We start from the raw sequence: 17,616 nt of genomic DNA, 5'->3' as shown, positions 1-17,616 counted from the left end.
TGTTAGATCCACTATGGACTGGACTCTCACTATTATGTTAGATCCACTATGGACTAGACTCTCACTATTATGTTAGATCCACTATGGACTGGACTCTCACACTATTATGTTAGATCCACTATGGACTGGACTCTCACAATATTATGTTAGATCCACTATGGACTGGACGCTCACACTATTATGTTAGATCCACTATGGACTGGACTCTCACTATTATGTTAGATCCACTATGGACTGGACTCTCACTATTATGTTAGATCCACTATGGACTGGACTCTCACAATATTATGTTAGATCCACTATGCACTAGACTCTCACTATTATGTTAGATCCACTATGGACTGGACGCTCACACTATTATGTTAGATCCACTATGGACTGGACTCTCACTATTATGTTAGATCCACTATGGACTGGACTCTCACACTATTATGTTAGATCCACTATGGACTGGACTCTCACTGTTATGTTAGAGCCAATATGGACTGGACTTTCACTGTTATGTTAGATCCACTATGGACTGGACTCTCACTAATATGTTAGATCCACTATGGACAGGACTCTCGCTATTATGTTAGATCCACTATGGACTGGACTCTCACTATTATGTTAGATCCACTATGGACTGGACTCTCACTATTATGTTAGATCCACTATGGACTGGACTCTCACAATATTATGTTAGATCCACTATGGACTGGACGCTCACACTATTATGTTAGATCCACTATGGACTGGACTCTCACACTATTATGTTAGATCCACTATGGACTGGACTTTCACTATTATGTTAGATCCACTATGGACTAGACTCTCACACTATTATGTTAGATCCACTATGGACTGGACGCTCACACTATTATGTTAGATCCACTATGGACTGGACTCTCACTATTATGTTAGACCCACTATGGACTGGACTCTCACTATTATGTTAGATCCACTATGGACTAGACTCTCACTATTATGTTAGATCCACTATGGACTGGACTCTCACACTATTATGTTAGATCCACTATGGACTGGACTCTCACAATATTATGTTAGATCCACTATGGACTGGACGCTCACACTATTATGTTAGATCCACTATGGACTAGACTCTCACTATTATGTTAGATCCACTATGGACTGGACTCTCACACTATTATGTTAGATCCACTATGGACTGGACTCTCACTATTATGTTAGACCCACTATGGACTGGACTTTCACTATTATGTTAGATCCACTATGGACTAGACTCTCACACTATTATGTTAGATCCACTATGGACTGGACGCTCACACTATTATGTTAGATCCACTATGGACTGGACTCTCACTATTATGTTAGATCCACTATGGACTGGACTTTCACAATATTATGTTAGATCCACTATGGACTGGACTCTCACTATTATGTTAGATCCACTATGGACTGGACTCTCACAATATTATGTTAGATCCACTATGGACTGGACGCTCACACTATTATGTTAGATCCACTATGGACTGGACTCTCACACTATTATGTTAGATCCACTATGGACTGGACTTTCACTATTATGTTAGATCCACTATGGACTAGACTCTCACACTATTATGTTAGATCCACTATGGACTGGACGCTCACACTATTATGTTAGATCCACTATGGACTGGACTCTCACTATTATGTTAGACCCACTATGGACTGGACTCTCACTATTATGTTAGATCCACTATGGACTAGACTCTCACTATTATGTTAGATCCACTATGGACTGGACTCTCACACTATTATGTTAGATCCACTATGGACTGGACTCTCACAATATTATGTTAGATCCACTATGGACTGGACTCTCACAATATTATGTCAAACCCACTTGACATCCATTGCTTTCGGTCTCCCCTTTGGGGAGTCACCCACATATGCGGTCCTCTCCAAGGTTTCTCATAGTCATTCACATCGACGTCCGACTGGGGGGAGTTTTTCCTTGCCCTTATGTGGTCTCTGAACCGAGGATGTCGTCGTGACTTGTGCATCCCTTTGAGACACTTGTGATTTAGGGCTATAAAAGTAAACATTGATTGATTGATTGATTGATTTATATGTCAGAAAAGACGTAAAAATTCATCATGGGTCCACTTAAGAATATAGATTTTTTCTTTAGCGTACTGACTCTCTTCGCTGTAAACAAGTAGGAAGGAACAAACATGGCCTTGTTGACAATATGTGCCCACGACTGTATGTACTCTACTTCCCAGCTGGCTCATTGACACAGCAGTGGCACACGGTGCTCAACTGCTTCTATTTATAACAAACCATTAGCCACAGGTGCTAAAATGGCTTTTTAATGCCTGCCAAGTATGTGATGTGCCAATGAGGCTCCCCAAGCTAGCACTTAGGTGTGTGGGCCTGCATTTGACTCACTGTTGGAAACAAACATCACTAGACTTGGTGAACAAGCATAGGCACCAACCAACATGGCATGTTGCCTGGGTGACTCACCTGGTCTAATCCGAGTTCTGCTGCCATTATTTATTGATGCTGGGGTAGACTGCATTTTTCCATTTGTTCAGTTAAAAACTCGTCTGGAGCGTTCTCAGGATCGTATGAAGTTTGCTGACACTATTCAATCAATCAATCAATCAATCTTTATTTATATAGCCCTAAATCACAAGTGTCTCAAAGGGCTGCACAAGCCACAACGACATCCTCGGTACAAAGCCCACATACGGGCAAGGAAAAACTCACCCCAGTGGGACGTCGATGTGAATGACTATGAGAAACCTTGGAGAGGACCGCATATGTGGGTAACCCCCCCCCCTCTAGGGGAGACCGAAAGCAATGGATGTCGAGTGGCTCTGACATAATATTGTGAGAATCCAGTCCATAGTGGATCCAACATAATAGTAAGAGTCCAGTCCATAGTGGGGCCAGCAGGACACCATCCCGAGCGGAGACGGGTCAACAGCGCAGAGATGTTCCCAGCCGATGCACAGGCGAGCGGTCCACCCCGGGTCCCTACTCTGGACAGCCAGCACTTCATCCATGGCCACCGGACCTGTGCCCCCCCTCCTCAAGGAAAAGGGGAGCAGGGGAGAAAAGAAAAGAAACGGCAGATCAACTGGTCTAACAGGGGGGGCTATTTAAAGGCTAGAGTATACAAATGAGTTTTAAGATGGTTATTGTGGGTGAATAACAAATGATGTGCCTTGCAGTGACATCACATACACTAGAATGCCAAAAGTACAAACCCCGTTTCCATATGAGTTGTGCAGGCCAGTCAAGTTCATCCACACCAGACTCTGTCATCCATGTCTTTATGGACCTTGATTTGTGCACTGGTGTACAGTCATGTTGGAAGAGGAAGGGGCCCCGCTCCAAACTGTTCCCACACGGTTGGGAGCATGGAATTGTCCAAAATGTTTTGGTATCCTGGAGCATCCAAAGTTCCTTTCACTGGAACTAAGGGACCAAGCCCAACTCCTGAAAAACAATCTCAATCAATCAATCAATCAATCTTTATTTATATAGCCCTAAATCACAAGTGTCTCAAAGGGCTGCACAAGCCACAACGACATCCTCGGTTCAAAGCCCACATACGGGCAAGGAAAAACTCACCCCAGTGGGACGTCGATGTGAATGACTATGAGAAACCTTGGAGAGGACCGCATATGTGGGTAACCCCCCCCCCTCTAGGGGAGACCGAAAGCAATGGATGTCGAGTGGCTCTGACATAATATTGTGAGAATCCAGTCCATAGTGGATCCAACATAATAGTAAGAGTCCAGTCCATAGTGGGGCCAGCAGGACACCATCCCGAGCGGAGACGGGTCAGCAGCGCAGAGATGTTCCCTGCCGATGCACAGGCGCGCGGTCCACCCCGGGTCCCGACTCTGGACAGCCAGCACTTCATCCATGGCCACCGGACCTGTGCCCCCCCCCCTCAAGGAAAAGGGGAGCAGAGGAGAAAAGAAAAGAAACGGCAGATCAACTGGTCTAACAGGGGGGGCTATTTAAAGGCTAGAGTATACAAATGAGTTTTAAGATGGGACTTAAATGCTTCTACTGAGGTAGCATCTCTAATTGTTCTAATCCCACACCATAATTCCTTCTCCACCAAATTTCACACTCGGCACAATGCAGTCCGAAATGTACCGTTCTCCTGGCAACCTCCAAACCAAAGTCGTTTAGGGGGTCCTCTCCAAGGTTTCTCACAGTCATTCACATCGACGTCCCACTGGGGTGAGTTTTTCCTTGCCCTTACGTGGGCTCTGTACCGAGGATGTCGTTGTGGCTTGTGCAGCCCTTTGAGACACTTGTGATTTAGGGCTTTATAAATAAACATTGATTGATTGATTGATTTTCACTGAGGGCCACATCGCAGTTATGTTTGGCCCCAGAGGGCCGCTTCTAACAGTGAATACTATTATGACACAATTCTTTTATGCATTTTATTAGTAGATTTTTTTTAAACTAAAATGTAAAAAAATATGGTAAGTTGCAATAATTTCACCTCAAAATGTAGTGTATATTACTGTGAATGGAAAAACAGTACTGCTGCTTTTATGGTATAAAAAAATAAAAATAAAAAGTTGCCAGAATTTTAATGTAAATTGTAAAAAAAAATTTTTACTGTAAAAATAAAAAAAAAATGCAATTTTACAGTAACATTTTGGCACCTGAGCTGCCAGTTTGTTTGTTTTTTACGCAAATCAACAACTGTAGATTTGTCATTGTATTATTGTAAATGCCAAAACAGCACCAGTTTATTACAGTTAAAAAAAAACACAGTTTTTTTTTTCATTTAGAGAAAAATGCTGTAAAAACCACAGTAAATTTCACAATTTTACTATGAAATCTAATGCTACTTTTACATTGCACAATTTGATGGATAACTTGCTTTGAAATCATTATTAGTAGTATTTATTTCTGTTTAAAAAATGGTTTGAATTAGGGCTGTCCGATAATATCGAACCGCCGATATTATCGGCAGATACATGCTTTAAAAAGCAATATCGGAAATTATCGGTATCGGTTTCAAGATTACCGGTATCGGTTTAAAAAAGTAACATTTCTGACATTCTAAAACGCCGCTGTGTACACGGACGCAGGAAGATGTACAGAGCACCAATTAATCCTTGAAGGCACTGCCTTTGCGTACTGGCCCAGTCACATAATATCTACGGTTTGACCCACGCACTAGCGAATGCAAGCATACTTGATCAACAGCCATACAGGTCACACAGGGTGGCCGTATAAACAACTTTAACACTGTTACAAATATGTGCCACACTGTGAACCCGCACCAAACAAGAATGACAAACACATTTGGGGAGAACATCCGCACCGTAACACAACATAAACACAACAGAACAAATACCCAGAACCCCTTACAGATGCTTGTTTTCATTCAGAAAAAATCTACTTCTCACACATGATGACAAGGAGAAAAAGAATTAGCCCACTCCTTGAGCTTCATCTGTTGCACAAATAGACTTATAGTCTGGATTGAGTGAAGCTGTTTTATTTATGTTTTGTGCCTTTTTCCCCCATGCACTTTAAAGGATGGCTGTGTTTCCTACTAGTCTAGACTGAAGCAGTTTTATTAATGTTCATGCACTTTAAAGGATGGCTGTGTTATCTACTAGTCTAGACTGAAGCAGTTTGTTTTATTTTTGTGCCTTTCTTGTTTTTATTTGCACAGTTTTGTTACTCATACGAATACGTTAAAAGAACAGGGCAGATTGAGCCCAGTTTATAGTATACTTTGGACTGAAGCTGTGTGCCTTCATTGTTTTTGTAGCTGTTGTTTTGAGGCATGTTTAAAAAAAAAAAAAAAAAAAGCACTTTGTGAAAGTCAAAGTATAGTATTTCCCATAGTTCAGGGGTCGGCAACCCAAAATGTTGAAAGAGCCATATTGGACCAAAAATACAAAAACAAATCTTTCTGGAGCCGCAAAAAATGAAAAGCCATATTACATACAGATAGTGTGTCATGAGATATAAATTGAATTAAGAGGCCTTAAAGGAAACTAAATGAGCTCAAATATAGCTACAAATGATGCATAATGATGCAATATGTACATATAGCTAGCCTAAATAGCATGTTAGCATCGATTAGCTTGCAGTCATGCAGTGACCAAATATGTTTGATTAGCACTCCAACAAGTCAATAACATCAACAAAACTCACCTTTCATACACAACGTTAAAAGTTTGGTGGACAAAATGAGACAGACAAAGAAGTGGCATAAAACACGTCCTAGAAAGTCGGAGAAAGTTATACATGTAAACAAACTACGGTGAGTTCAAGGACCGCCAAAATTAGTCGGACAAAACGGCGCTCGCCAAATACTCGAATCAGTGTAGAATGTTTAATATAAACAGTGTGCTTTGTAACAATTAGGGAGGTTTGTGTCACGTTTGTCCTCCTACAGAAACCATATTAAAACAAAAAATAGATTTTTTTCCCCCACATCTTATTCCATTTTTCATACATTTTTGAAAAAGCTCCAGAGAGCCATTAGGGCGGCGCTAAAGAGCCGCATGCGGCTCGAGAGCCGCGGGTTGCCGACCCCAGCCATAGTTGTAGTGGGTATTATTATTTCAGGGAGAGCATGTCCCACATTCCAAGCTGCTGTTTTGAGGCATGTTAAAAAAAAAAAATAATACACTTTGTGACTTCAATAATAAATATGGCAGTGCCATGTTGGCACTTTTTTTCCATAACTTGAGTTGATTTATTTTGGAAAACCTTGTTACATTGTTTAATGCATCCAGCGGGGCAACACAACAAAATTAGGCATAATAATGTGCAGAGGTGGGACCAAGTCATTGTTTTGCAAGTCACAAGTAAGTCTCAAGTCTTTGCCCCCAAGTCCGAGTCAAGTCCCGAGTCAAGACAGGCAAGCCCCGAGTCAAGTCCAAAGTCAAGACTGGAAAGTCTCAAGTCAAGTCCTAAGTCCTGCATTTTGAGTTTCGAGTCCTTTCAAGTCCTTTTAACCACAGACTAATATATTAACACAGATTGTGTATGCTTTTCAAACGCTGTATTTATTTATTAAAACAAGTGCATTTTAAATTGCAGGAAAGAAAATTGTGCTGACATTGCACTTTATAATAGCACTATTAACCAGTCATTTTAAACATTAACTCATTCCTTTACAGAACAAACACATTAAAAAATAAAGTGCAAATGTACTTATTTGTACAAAAGTGTTAACATTGAAAAAACATGACATATACGTGAACATAACAAAAAAGTTGTACTTTTTATATGTCAGGGCCCTATGCTGCATTGCATTTGCAAAAGACCAAATTAGCCAAGAGTCTGTCAGTCATTTGTGCACGATGGGGGCGTAGTATTTATTTTACCTTTATTTGACTATTTTTGTCTTTTTTTAGGTGGCTAAAATACGCGGTGCTGCTGACCGCCGTCTAACGTTACGTGTGATATATTGACTAACGTAACCCTGCTTAAAAAAAATCACTGAACAAAAAGTATGAATAAGGTAGTGAACTGCAACAGATTCCCGTGTTTGCAATAACGTTATAACGTTAGCAGTGAGTTTACAGCCTCACTGATTTAACTACACAGCAAATAAAAGTCACGTTACTTAGCCAATAAACGTTATCTTACATTCAAAACTTACCGTTCTTTGTGCAACTTCAAATGCCGGACGAAGTTGGAAGTTGTTGCCTCTCCATCAGTCATTTTCGAACCGCATGTGTTGCATACTGCAAACCGTTTTGTGTTGACCACCTCGTAATTTTTATACCCAAACGAAATTATTTTAGGTATCATTTTTTGTTCACTGGCGTGTGGTTTGGACATGTCTTCTTCGTTGGTTGTCCTGCAATTTGATTGGATGAATGCTGTGTGATGAAAACAAAGTAGATCTAATTTGATTGGCTGTTGTACTGAGAGCACACCAGCTGACACACGCAACGCTGATAGACAAGTACACAATGAAAAATACGGAGCGCTCCCGAATAACTTTTTCATCTTTGGGTTTTGGGGAAAGTAGCAAGTCATGTCAAGTCATGTCAATTCAAAAGGCTCAAGTCCAAGTGAAGTCACAAGTCATTGATGTTAAAGTCTAAGTCGAGTTGCAAGTCTTTTTACATTTTGTCAAGTCGAGTCTAAAGTCATCAAATTCATGACTCGAGTCTGACTCGAGTCCAAGTCATGTGACTCGAGTCCACACCTCTGATAATGTGTTAATTCCACCACCATATATATCGGTATCGGTTGATATCGGTATCGGTAATTAAGAGTTGGACAATATCGGATATCGGCAAAAAAGCTATTATCGGACATCCCTAGTTTGAATGTTTGACAATATATATTTTTGCATAATTAGACAATATTTAAGTTAACATAATGTGCGATTACATGGAGTACATGTATTTTTTTTCTCCCAAAATAGAAAGAAATAATACATTTAGTAAGAAAAGTAGCGGTACTTTATTGATACATATTATTTCCAGGCTTTCGAGGGCCAAATAAAATGAAGCGGCGGGCCACATCTGGCCCCCAGGCCTTGAGTTTGACACCTGTGATGTAGAGGTTTCAATGACTTTAACATTAGGTACTGTGCCGTCATAACTAGAATATTGTTAAGTAAAGTTTAGACTTTTAAAACCATATCGTAACCGATCATAATCCTCGGTTATTTCTTGTCGTCCCCAAGTTTCTTGGCACTTCCGCCCCTTGCCCCCTTTGGATGATGGGTGAGGGGGTGAGAAAGGCCTTAAGGGATGGATGACACCTGGTGTGTAAAACAAATTCCAAACCACGAGTCAGTCTGTGTGAGAATGCAGCTGAGATTGCTATGTTGACAATGTTGAGAGCACACTGCATGATAAAGGAGTGTTTCTTAAAGACCTTAGACATGCAGGTTGGCTTTGAATGAAGGGTTCCCCCCACCCTACCAGTGACATCAGAGGGCTGACAGATGGGAGTTCTGGCCAAAGTGTAGCCACTCCCCTGCTGCTGGGAGAGAAAAAAAACTTGGTGCTGCTCACTTGCTTCGAGCAAATTTTGGGTGATGAGAGGACAAGCTGAAGTAAAGGATTGTTTTGTGACTTAGTTTTTTTTTTGTGGGAAAGGATGAAAGAAAACCACTTCTATAGGTAAGATGTTTGAATGACAAATTTCAGAGATTTACAGTATGGGACAAGCTGTGTTTTTTAAGATGGGGTTTTGCTCTCTTGTTGACATGGTGTTTGGAAATAACTGCGGTCGGACTGATCCACCATCAATTCCTTGGGGTCACAACTCAGATGTTGTCGTTTTACTTATTGTGTCTTGTATTACTCTATATTAGCTTCTCCTAATAACTATTACTTTCTTCTTGAGTATCAGAGGTATTGCTGCTACTATTTGAGTTGTAAGCAGTGTATTAGTATCTCATAGTCACTACCATATCCATTTGTATACCACGAATAGTATACTTTCCTATTACAGTAGCATCATTTCACACGTTACTACATGCACACAGCCGAGACAAAGCTCAGTCTTTCAGTTTGGATAAAGTATTGGTCTTTTAACTACTTTCACACAGGCGTGGCTCCGGCCCTCACCATTTTATAAAGGTTCACATCAGACAAGCCAGTTCTCAGTGACGCAATGTGGGCTGGGGCTTTAGCCCTGTAAACTGTCTATTAATAGAGGAATGGGGGTTAGTGTTGCTGGTTGCTGGGCTAGAAACCTAGGTTTAAAAAAAGACCATTGCAGAGTGTGGGGTCCTTGTGCTTGTGGGCAGGGTGATCTGGTACTTTGCTAACCTGGATTTGTTCTCTTGATTTTTCGTATGCCATTATTTGCTATGGAAATTGGGAACAGGTTTAATAATAGTAACATATGTCTGTTTTTCAGATGTTGTTCACACTCAAGGTCCACTTGATGGTAGCCTGTATGCACGGGTCCGCAAGAAAGACTCCCTGGAGGGAGTGGTCACCATCAACGGCCTGCCAGTTCATGAAAACCTCCTGACTGCTGTAGAGAACCCTTTGCGACACCCAAACCACCAACTTCAAACCACAGAGCATACCCTTCCTGTAACAGGCCATGCCTCTCTTCCTGCGGTTGACCACACCCTCTCTGTGAGCAGCGACTCGGGCAACTCCACCGCTTCCGTCAAGACTGATCGAACTGAGGAACATTGTCAGTCTCTGCAGGGCGGCTCGAGCCATGGTAACCAAGTAGCAAGTCACCCACTGCTCAGCCCTCATGAGAAGAAAGAACTTGATCAGCTTTTGAGTGGACTTGAGGCTCCTGTTCATCAACGACAAGCGTATTTGTCTACTTCAGCCAGTCCAGGAGGAGGTGTCCGACACCTCGTCCCTGCACAAGTGCATGTCAACGGGGGCCACACCAGGCTGACTTGTGTACCTTCAACAGAAGAGCGCGAGACAGATATTCTTGACGACGAGCTGCCCAATAGCCAAGAGGGTAATAGCGTGGACAGCTTGGGCACACTCTCATCCCTAGAAGGTCAGGCCACAGCAGCTGACCTCTACTACCAGTCAGAAACCCCCATCAGTGCTCAAAACGACGGGCCCTTCCTTGAAAGAGGGGTTTTAGGAAAAAAGTTGAATGAGATGCCTGTGCACGGGATACAAACACCCACTGCAATGCAGGAGTGCAGCGCCTTGGTGTCCCCACAAGGTGGGTACAACAACTACCAGAATGGAAGTGGAATGTATCGCTCACAGTCCTTTGGTAATCCGCCTGCTGGCAGCCCTGAGGCCAACCCTAAACTGATGCCCAGGGCACCAGAGAGGAGCACCAGTAGCCGGGAGGCTGTTCAAAGAGGTCTCAATACATGGCATCAGTATAGCCTCCCAGATGATCCTTTTGGCCCACCACTTCAGTCCACCCATAGCTTGCCACATTTTCCTTCGTCCGCTTCTCAAAGGGACATCGAGCAGTCCATTGAGGCCCTCAACATGCTAATGCTAGACCTGGATCCGATCAACTCCCACATGTCCAAGTCATACAGTGCGCCTCCTGGGGAAAACACCCTCCATTCATCGCAGGTGCCCTTCTCCCAGACTCTTACAAGGCCCTCATACCAAGCAGACTTTGCCATCCACGGCTACAGCACCTCTGGGTCATTCAACAACACCTTCCATCAGCCTCCACGCTCCACCGGGAGAACTTTCCCCAACCAGAGCCCTGTTTTGGAGTCTCCAATGTACTCTCCTCAAAGGCCCAGCCCCACTTACCAGCACCAAAACACAACCCCAACACACACACCTGAACCCTACATGCACACACGCCAAGCGCAGCACCACTTTCCCTCCGTTCCCTCCCCGAACGTCCAACAGCCGCTAAAGCCTGTGAACTCTTACACGGTCGGTGTCGTGTCGCACTCCCCAGACCCACAGGGATCATCACCCTATCCAGGCTGCAGCGAGTCCTCCTCCCCACTTCCCGCTCTCACCCCGCAGCCTAAAGACACCTCCTCTTCGTCTTTGGCCCGAGACCAAGATGCAGAGGAGGACAATCTGAACCTGGAAGGCCTGGTGGCTCATCGCATCGCCGGTAAGACTGGATGACGGGGTGGTGAAAGTCAGTCTCCACTACATGTGCCACATTGTATCAGTAATTGCATAAGTAACATATCTGACAAGGTTCATTTCGATGACTGCCTCACTGGAGTCCGAATTTAATCAGTATAGTTTCAACACGAGCTCGTCCACGTGGTTGAGCGGCGCACAGCAGTTCTTGTTACAGTACATATTCACCAGAGGAATGAGACGTCCACATATAATTAGCTCTGCATCGTAATACCTTGAAGGTTTGGAGATCCCAGTTTTCCTGGTAAATCAGTGGAAACTCAGCACTGCCGCCCAGTGGATGCATGTTGCACATACCTTCTTTTTTTTTTCTGCTTAGAAACATTCAGCGTCATCACATGTTGAATATTGTTTCACATGCAGATATATATATATATTTTTCATTTAAGTCAGTTCCTTTTATTGTTTTTCTTCTCCTTTTCTGTTCAATCCATCACTCCTGCTGACCGGACAACCCCTTCCCACTATTGCTTCATCCTCTGCACGCACCCTCGCCTTCTTCCTCCATTACCCTCCTCCTCCTGTCCACTATCCACCACCCTGACCTCCCACCCCGGCATCAGAGTACAACGCTCGTATCCTGGGCATCAGTGACAGCATGACACCGCAACAATCTGACCGCCATCGCTCCTATTCCTTCTCTGGTTTGTCCACTGCCCCTTGCTTTTAGTTGGCTTCACTTTTAATTTCTTACACAGCATTTGTAGAAACGTTCTGACACTGTTTCAAGTGCATTTTATAATGACCTCTTTTTTAAATCATAGTTAATATCTTATGCCTTTGAAGTCAGAATTGTACATACACTAATCAAAAATTCAATAACCGGAATAAGTTGATGATAATAATTAGGGATGTCCGATAATGGCTTTTTTGCCGATATCCGATATTCCGATATTGTCAAACTCTTAATTACCGATACCGATATCAACCGATACCAATATCAACCGATACCGATATATACAATCGTGGAATTAACACATTATTATGCTTAATTTGGACAACCAGGTATGGTGAAGATAAAGTCCTTTTTAGAAAAATTCATAAAATAAAATAAGATAAATAAATTAAAAACATTTTCTTGAATAAAAAAGAAAGTAAAACAATATAAAAACAGTTACATAGAAACTAGTAATGAATGAAAATGAGTAAAATTAACTGTTAAAGGTTAGTACTATTAGTGGAGCAGCAGCACGCACAATCATGTGTGCTTACGGACTGTATCCCTTGCAGACTGTATTGATATATATTGATATATAATGTAGGAACCAGAATATTAATATTAGAAAGAAACAACCCTTTTGTGCGAATGAGTGTAAATGGGGGAGGGAGGTTTTTTGGGTTGGTGCACTAATAGTAAGTGTATCTTGTGTTTTTTATGTTAAATTATTTTTTTTTAAAAACAAACAAAAAAAAAAAACCATACCGATAATAAAAAAAAAAAACGATACCGATAATTTCCGATAATACATTTTAAAGCATTTATCGGCCGATAATATCGGCAGGCCGATATTATCGGACATCTCTAATAATAATAATACTAATAATGATATTGATACTACTAATTTTGTTAAATAATAAGTGCAACATTTAAATAACAATAATAATTAGAATATAGTTAAACTATTTGAATTTGGTGTCATTGTCCTTTTGGAACAACCGATTGTGTTTGAGTTGTTAATGTATTATTTTTATATATACATATATATACAGGTAAAAGCCAGTAAATGAGAATATTTTGAAAAACTTGATTTATTTCAGTAATTGCATTCAAAATGTGTAACTTGTACATTATATTTATTCATTGCACACAGACTGATGCATTCAAATGTTTATTTCATTTAATTTTGATGATTTGAAGTGGCAACAAATGAAAATCCAAAATTCCGTGTGTCACAAAATTAGAATATTACTTAAGGCTAATACAAAAAAGGGATTTTTAGAAATGTTGGCCAACTGAAAAGTATGAAAATGAAAAATATGAGCATGTACAATACTCAATACTTGGTTGGAGCTCCTTTTGCCTCAATTACTGCGTTAATGCGGCGTGGCATGGAGTCGATGAGTTTCTGGCACTGCTCAGGTGTTATGAGAGCCCAGGTTGCTCTGATAGTGGCCTTCAACTCTTCTGCGTTTTTGGGTCTGGCATTCTGCATCTTCCTTTTCACAATACCCCACAGATTTTCTATGGGGCTAAGGTCAGGGGAGTTGGCGGGCCAATTTAGAACAGAAATACCATGGTCCGTAAACCAGGCACGGGTAGATTTTGTGCTGTGTGCAGGCGCCAAGTCCTGTTGGAACTTGAAATCTCCATCTCCATAGAGCAGGTCAGCAGCAGGAAGCATGAAGTGCTCTAAAACTTGCTGGTAGACGGCTGCGTTGACCCTGGATCTCAGGAAACAGAGTGGACCGACACCAGCAGATGACATGGCACCCCAAACCATCACTGATGGTGGAAACTTTACACTAGACTTCAGGCAACGTGGATCCTGTGCCTCTCCTGTCTTCCTCCAGACTCTGGGACCTCGATTTCCAAAGGAAATGCAAAATTTGCATGGTTGGGTGCTGGTGTCGGTCCACTCTGTTTCCTGAGATCCAGGGTCAACGCAGCCGTCTACCAGCAAGTTTTAGAGCACTTCATGCTTCCTGCTGCTGACCTGCTCTATGGAGATGGAGATTTCAAGTTCCAACAGGACTTGGCGCCTGCACACAGCGCAAAATCTACCCGTGCCTGGTTTACGGACCATGGTATTTCTGTTCTAAATTGGCCCGCCAACTCCCCTGACCTTAGCCCCATAGAAAATCTGTGGGGTATTGTGAAAAGGAAGATGCAGAATGCCAGACCCAAAAACGCAGAAGAGTTGAAGGCCACTATCAGAGCAACCTGGGCTCTCATAACACCTGAGCAGTGCCAGAAACTCATCGACTCCATGCCACGCCGCATTAACGCAGTAATTGAGGCAAAAGGAGCTCCAACCAAGTATTGCGTATTGTACATGCTCATATTTTTCATTTTCATACTTTTCAGTTGGCCAACATTTCTAAAAATCCCTTTTTTGTATTAGCCTTACACAATATTCTAATTTTGTGACACACGGAATTTTGGATTTTCATTTGTTGCCACTTCAAATCATCAAAATTAAATGAAATAAACATTTGAATGCATCAGTCTGTGTGCAATGAATAAATATAATGTACAAGTTACACCTTTTGAATGCAATTACTGAAATAAATCAAGTTTTTCAAAATATTCTAATTTACTGGCTTTTACCTGTATATATACAGTACAGGCCACACCTTTTCATTTCAATGCGTTTTCTTTATTTTCATGACTATTTAGATTGTCACTGAAGGCGCCAAAACTATGACACCTGTGAAGTGAAAAACCATTTCAGGTGACTACCTCTTGAAGCTCATCAAGAGAATGCCAAGAGTGTGCAAAGCAGTAATCAGAGCAAAGGATGGCTATTTTGAAGAAACTAGAATATAAAACATGTTTTCAGTTATTTCACCTTTTTTTTGTTAAGTATATAACTCCACATGTGTTCATTCATAGTTGTGATGCCTTCAGTGACAATCTACAATAGTCATGAAAGTAAAGAAAACCCATTAAATGAGAAGGAGTGTCTCGACACACCTTCTCGTTTAGACACACCTTCTCATTTCAATGGGTTTTCTTTTAGTTTAGTTTAGTTTAGTCTTTATGTAAAGGAACAATGCACAGAAACATTAAGATCAAAGACAGATAAGTTCTGTACCAGATTATAGCTAAATAGCTCATTTCCATCTGCAGTCCCTGGCTACCTAAATTAAGGGGATACAAAAATCATGCAATACAATTATGACAATAAAATCATACTATAGCATGTAATCAAATTAAGAAAAGTCATAAAATGCCCTTTTAATGACACATACTTATTTTACTTTACAACCACAACTCATTTACATCATCACACATAGACAATACATGCTCTTGTTCACATCTGTCATCATTTGTAAAAACAACCATGATTTTAACAGACTCACCTCACAATTTACAACAAAAATGCTCTCATGGATGAATATAATACACATTAAGTTGATGTGTCAAACATAGCGCCCACCTTAGTGACCGTGTGAGCAGCTTTGATTGCTCCAAAGCCACATTTTAACTCCAATTGTGAATGAAGAGTAATCTGTTAGACTTTTCAAGTTTGTTGTGAGGTCGTTCCATTCCTTTTCATAACTATTTACATTGTAGATTGTCACTGAAGGCACACAAAATAGCCACCCTTTGCTCTGATTACTTTTTCGCACACGCTTGGCATTCTCTCGATGAGCTGAAATGGTTTTCACTTCACAGGTGTGCTTGAAGCTCACCGAGAGAATGCCAAGAGTGTGCAATGCAATAATCAGAGCAAATGGTGGCTATTTTGAAGAAACTAGAATATAAAACATGTTTTCAGTTATTTCACCTTTATTTTTTGTTAAGTACATAACTCCACATGTGTTCATTCATAGTTTTCAATCAATCAATCAATCAATCTTTATTTATATAGCCCTAAATCACAAGTGTCTCAAAGGGCTGCACAAGCCACAACGACATCCTCGGTACAAAGCCCACATACGGGCAAGGAAAAACTCACCCCAGTGGGACGTCGATGTGAATGACTATGAGAAACCTTGGAGAGGACCGCATATGTGGGTAACCCCCCCCCTCTAGGGGAGACCGAAAGCAATGGATGTCGAGTGGGTCTGACATAATATTGTGAGAGTCCAGTCCATAGTGGATCCAACATAATAGTAAGAGTCCAGTCCATAGTGGGGCCAGCAGGACACCATCCCGAGCGGAGACGGGTCAGCAGCGCAGAGATGTTCCCAGCCGATGTACAGGCGAGCGGTCCACCCCGGGTCCCGACTCTGGACAGCCAGCACTTCATCCATGGCCACCGGACCTGTGCCCCCCCCCCCCTCAAGGAAAAGGGGAGCAGAGGAGAAAAGAAAAGAAACGGCAGATCAACTGGTCTAACAGGGGGGCTATTTAAAGGCCAGAGTATACAAATGAGTTTTAAGATGGGACTTAAATGCTTCTACTGAGGTAGCATCTCTAATTGTTACCGGGAGGGCATTCCATAGTACTGGAGCCCCAATAGAAAACGCTCTATAGCCCGCAGACTTTTTTTGGGCTCTGGGAATCACTAATAATTTATAGTGATAGTATATCACTATAATATACTATATACTATACTATATAATAGTTTTGATGCCTTCAGTGACAATCTACAATGTAAATAGTCATGAAATAATAGAAAACACATTGAATGAGAAGGTATATATATATATATATATATATATATATATATATATATATATATATATATATATATATATATATATATATATATATATATATATATATATATATATATACACACATATATATATGTATATATATATACGTATATATATATATATATATATATATATATATACACATATATATATGTATATATATACGTATATATATATATATATACACATATATATGTATATATATACGTATATATATATACATATATATATATATATATACGTATATATATATATATATATATATATATATATATATATATATATATATATATATATATATATATATATATATATATATATATATATATATACATATATATATATATATATATATATATATATATATGTATATATATATATATATATATATATATATATATATATATATATACTATTTACATTGTAGATTGTCACTGAAGGCATCACAACTATGAATGAACACATGTGGAGTTATGTACTTAACAAAAAAAGGTGAAATAACTGAAAACATGTTTTATATTCTCGCTTCTTCAAAATAGCCACCCTTTGTTCTGATTACTTTTTCGCACACGCTTGGCATTCTCTCGATGAGCTGAAATGGTTTTCACTTCACAGGTGTGCTTGAAGCTCATCGAGAGAATGCCAAGAGTGTGCAAAGCAGTAATCATAGCAAAGGGTGGCTAGAAACTACAATATAAAACATGTTTTCAGTTATTTCACCTTTTTTTGT

The 17,616-nt window shown here is 40.6% G+C and overlaps 1 protein-coding gene across 5 annotated transcripts in view; it reads left to right on the top strand.

Moving 5' to 3' along the window:
- tns1a (tensin 1a) overlaps nucleotides 1–17,616 on the top strand; it is a 288,746-nt gene that overhangs the window by 238,901 nt on the left and 32,229 nt on the right. For 4 of the 5 annotated variants that reach the window (XM_061985317.1, XM_061985320.1, XM_061985318.1 and 1 more), the window contains exons 19-20: nucleotides 9,853–11,523; nucleotides 12,122–12,202. In XM_061985317.1, coding sequence (XP_061841301.1) covers nucleotides 9,853–11,523; nucleotides 12,122–12,202 — 1,752 coding nt within the window. The remainder of the gene's footprint in view (nucleotides 1–9,852; nucleotides 11,524–12,121; nucleotides 12,203–17,616) is intronic. The other variant, XM_061985319.1, reaches the window with a different exon arrangement.

This window comes from Nerophis lumbriciformis, linkage group LG23, assembly GCF_033978685.3.
Source record: "Nerophis lumbriciformis linkage group LG23, RoL_Nlum_v2.1, whole genome shotgun sequence".
Lineage (NCBI taxonomy): Eukaryota > Metazoa > Chordata > Actinopteri > Syngnathiformes > Syngnathidae > Nerophis > Nerophis lumbriciformis.
The sequence above is the reverse complement of the archived record's forward strand: the minus strand, read 5'-3'. Positions and strand labels throughout refer to the sequence as shown.